This window comes from Hipposideros armiger, unplaced genomic scaffold (genome assembly GCF_001890085.2).
Source record: "Hipposideros armiger isolate ML-2016 unplaced genomic scaffold, ASM189008v1 scaffold_35, whole genome shotgun sequence".
Lineage (NCBI taxonomy): Eukaryota > Metazoa > Chordata > Mammalia > Chiroptera > Hipposideridae > Hipposideros > Hipposideros armiger.
Window position 1 is genome coordinate 358,083 of NW_017731385.1, and position 4,401 is coordinate 362,483.

General features: G+C 49.9%; 1 protein-coding gene across 1 annotated transcript in view; it reads left to right on the forward strand.

Moving 5' to 3' along the window:
• Positions 1-3,825, forward strand: part of LOC109380361 (chromodomain-helicase-DNA-binding protein 2-like) — a 15,940-nt gene extending 12,115 nt beyond the window's left edge. Inside the window, exon 6 of the mRNA XM_019637846.1 lies at positions 1,464-3,825. Within this exon, the coding sequence (XP_019493391.1) occupies positions 1,464-1,797 (334 nt within the window). The 3' untranslated portion in view covers positions 1,798-3,825. The remainder of the gene's footprint in view (positions 1-1,463) is intronic.
• The last annotated feature ends 576 nt before the right edge of the window (positions 3,826-4,401 follow it).

Genomic DNA, 4,401 nt, shown 5'->3' on the forward strand with positions numbered 1-4,401 from the left:
TTGATGCCTGACATCTGATGTACTGTCGTGCAAACCATTGTCGCATACATTTTGTCTCTTTCTAGTTGTTTCAGGACAGGGAGTAAATCTTGACAGGAGCTTGACGTCACCATCCACCTATCTTTCTCTATTTATTGAGGTGAAATTCATGTAGCATGAATTAACTTTTAAGGTGAACAGCTGGTGACATTTAAGACATTCACAGTGTTGTGTAACCTCTGTCAAGCGCCCAAATGCTTTCATCACCCCAGAGCAAAAACCCCGTCACTATTAAGCAATCACGCTCCACTCTGCCTTCTCCCCAGCTCCTGATACTCAACCAACCTGGGTTCTGTTTCTGTGGATTTACTTATTCTGGATATTTTGCACAAGTGGAATCATACGAGATGTGGCCCATTGTGACTGGTTCCTTTGAGCACTTAGCATAATGTTTTAGAGGCTGATGTATATGATAGGACATGCTGGTACTTCATTTCTTTTTTATGGCTGAATAACATTCGTGGTGGGTAGATGCCACATTTTGTTTCTCCATTCATCCCTTGATGGACACTTGAGTTGTTTCTACCTTTGGTTATTGTGAACAGTGCTGCTGTGAATCTAGGAGCGAGTTGTTAGTCACCTGGCAGTTCTATGTTTAACGTTTTGGGAACCACCTAAATTTTCCCCACAGAGGCCGAACCATTTTACATTCCTACCGGCTGTGCATGAGAGCTGCAATTTCCCCACATCTCTGCCAGTACTAATGTTCTGGGGGTTTTTTGGACATAGCCCTCATAGTGGGTATGAAGAGGTGTCTCATTGTGGTTTTGATTTGCGTTTCCCAGATCGCTAAAGGGGTTGAGCGTCTCTTCGTGTGCTTGGGGACCATATGCATATTTTCTTTATTCCTGTCTTCTGCCCATTTTTGAATTGGGTTGTTTGTCTTTTCACTGTTGACTTGTACCCATTCTCTTTTACTAGACTAACAAGCAGTTTACCGTGGCCCTCAGTAAAAGAATTTAATATTCTTTGCATTGAGTCAATTTTTCAAATAATTAACCCTTCCCTTCTTATTGGATATTTAGGTCAGTTGCGGCTTTCGCTGTTACTAACAACTTATGGGCTACTTTCTGTGGCCCTTTTTCTCCTGGGCTGGGTCAAGGAATATGAACATGTTTGCAGATGGTGCCAGCTTTCCTGAATGACGGCTGCATGAGTGTACAAAGCCGTCAGTGATTCCAGTGTGAACTTGTTTCACTGCAGACTTGACGGGGCTTATGTCATCTCATAGGATGTGTTTTGCCAATAAGTGTAAAATGGCCCTTTGTTATTACTTTCATTTTGTTCTCTTGGTTCCTAGTAATGTAAGCGTGTGCTCTGAAGGGTCCTTGAGTGTGGGTTCGTGGGGAAGAGAAGGGATGGGGACTGAGGGGATGGGATTCCGGCTTGGCTCTCCCCCGCTGATTCTTGCCTCTCTGTTTCAGGCACCATCATGAGTCCAAGCGGAGGAGATCTGATGAATTTAGGCCTCAGAATTACCACCAGCAGGATTTCCGACGAATGTCTGATCACCGCCCCGCTATGGGCTACCACGGCCAGGGACCCTCAGACCATTACCGCTCCTTCCACACAGACAAACTGGGGGAATATAAACAGCCCCTGCCCCCCTTGCACCCAGCAGTCTCGGATCCTCGCTCGCCCCCTTCTCAGAAATCTCCCCATGATTCCAAGTCACCCCTGGATCATAGGTCTCCTTTGGAGAGATCACTAGAACAGAAAAACAACCCAGATTATAACTGGAATGTTCGGAAAACATAAAGGACGGCTCGGAAAAAAGAGGAAAGCAAGAGTCATGAAGCACCTGGATGGATGTTTTTGGTCTGATCCAACAGGAGCCAGTTACCTAGACCAGTAAGTGGAGTTTTGGACACGCTGCTGCCGTCAGCTCGCCGGCCGAGGGGGCGCTTTAGGGAGCAGGGGGCACTCGTTCCGTCCGACTTTGATTTGGCCACTCCTCCTGCACCCTGGCACCCCCAGCCCATTCCAGCCTGGTTTCGGCCTCCTGCTTTGACGGGTGCTGGGAGGCAGAGGTGACTTTTGTGTACCAGCTCCACGGGCTGTGCTTCCCGGCGAAGGAAGACGGGATCTCAGAGGCATGAATGTTGTGTTGCCGGGGTCAGTGTCCCCAAGACCTTGGTGTGGCGGTCAGGGCAGGAATGCGTGCATGAAGGCTGCTGGGACCTTCTGGACAGAGCGTGATTTGGTTCACTGTGATGTGACGATGCTGCTGACGGGGAGTGGGGCGTGGGGACGCGCGGGTGGGGTCTCGCATCGTGGGACTTGAAGGGGAGCAGGCCCACCCCTCAAATACGTTCTTGGGAGAAATGATACAGTTGGGCCTCATTATGTGACACCTGTGGTGCAGGGGTTTTGGGGGACAGAGGGAGGGGGACACTCCCCAATGGCCCCTTCCCTACCAGACACTAACTTTCTCACACTGTCTGTACATTTCAAAGGCTTGGTCTCCTGAGTGGGGCTGAGGTGCCCCCTTGCCCCCTGTGCCAGGGGAAGTCAGATCCGCGCACCTGGCTTTTGAGTACTGTGACTTAGGCAGCATGGCGGTTGCCGTGGGTCTGACTTGGTTGGGAGGGGACAGGATGGGGGGCAGAACGGGGCGAGTGTGGATGAAAAACTAGAATCCCTGGTGGGTTTCTGATGCCTGTGTTGAGAAGTAAAACTCCGGGGCCTGGTGAGGGGTGCTGACCACCAAGATGGAGGTGCTTAGCAGGTGGCGAATAGGTGCCCCCAGGTGGGGATTGGTAGTGCCAGCCAGCAGGGGGCTTTCAGTGTTGTACTGGGTCAGCATTTGCAGCTGCCTTTTAGTTCCCTTTGCACAGCCTGAAGGAGTAGATGACACAGTCACATATCTTCTGACACTCATGTGGGGGGCGGACAGATGAAGGTAAGCTACCTGTGGCGAACAGGTTGCCGCTGTGAGTTGGAGATCCTTAGACCTGAACGTGGTTTCTTTTAGAACGAGGTGAAGTAATGTATAAACCCAAGTTCAGTTGTTCTCCACAGTAGGAAGCGTCCCAGGACAGGGTGACCGAGCTGCAGACAGAGGCACTAGAGCTGAGCTGAGGCCTGGGAGGCAGGTAGGTTGTATCAAGTAAGCAGGCTCCTCTCTTTTTACTGACACTGGGGCCTCCCGTGTCATTCATTTTAAATAGAGCTTGCCAGTATTGTTAATGTACCCAAAGGCCTTTCTGGATGGAGACAGAAAAGCGGACTTGAACCTGCTGTGTGCCTGTAACAGGTGTCCAGGTGGGCCCTGATCAGAGCCCTTCACTGGGCGTACACAGCAGTCGCCCCCCTGAGCTGACCTGTGGGGACTTCCTGAAATCATTAGCACTTACTCGCTGGTCCCCTGGCAGCATCACTGATGCCTTTCCTCAGAAATCCCCCAGTGGTATCACCTAGGGAAGTGGATGTGGCTTTGGTGGCCGTTGTTCCCTGCTGCAGGACTGGTAGTGAGGACTTCCGGTCCTCACAGCACTTGCTGGCAGCCCAGTGGGCCCACCACCTCCTTATTACCTCCTCTTGGTCCTTGGGGTTCTTCACCCCAGGCTTGTACCACGCGTGCCCTGGAGTGAGGCCCAGGGGCTGCATAGGAGGCCCTGCCTACCGTGACCCACTGGGACCTGCTGTGACTGCCCTGTGTGAGGAGGCAGGAAACCACGTCTCTGCTTTGGCCACCACAAGCTCAGCTCCTCGCTGACAACACTGACAAGCACTCCGTGATTGGGTTGCCCAGGACACAGGAAGGCGAGCTTGGCCTGCCGGGTCCTTGAGNACAACTAGACTGAAGAACAAAAGGACAGCAACTTGTCTGTTCCCCTTCCCCTAATTCCCCAGCACTGTTCCCATCCCCCAATTCCCCCATAAAAATCTTTAAAAAAAAAAAAAGGAATGGATTGGCTTTATAGATTAAAAAAACAAATTGGAGGAAAAACAGTAGCAACAACAAAATCCATGTTTAAATTTATTGAGGTGAAATTCACATAACTTAGCCATTTTAAACGACCAATGTAGTGGCATTTAGTACATTCACAATGTCCAACCGACACTTTTATCTGGTTCCAAAACATTTCCATCACCCCAAATGGAAATCCCATACCTTTAAGCAGTTCCTCCCATGTCCCCCCTGCAGCCAGCAACTGTACTCTGCCCCCCAGGATTTCTGTATTCTCGAAACGTCATATGAATGGAATCATACAATACACGTCTGACTTCTTTCTCTTAGCATAGTATTTTCAAGGTTCGTCCATGCTGTAGAATGTATCAGTACTTCATTTCTCTTTGTGGCTGAATAATATTCCATTGTATGGACAGACTACAATTTGTTCATCCATTTATCAGTTG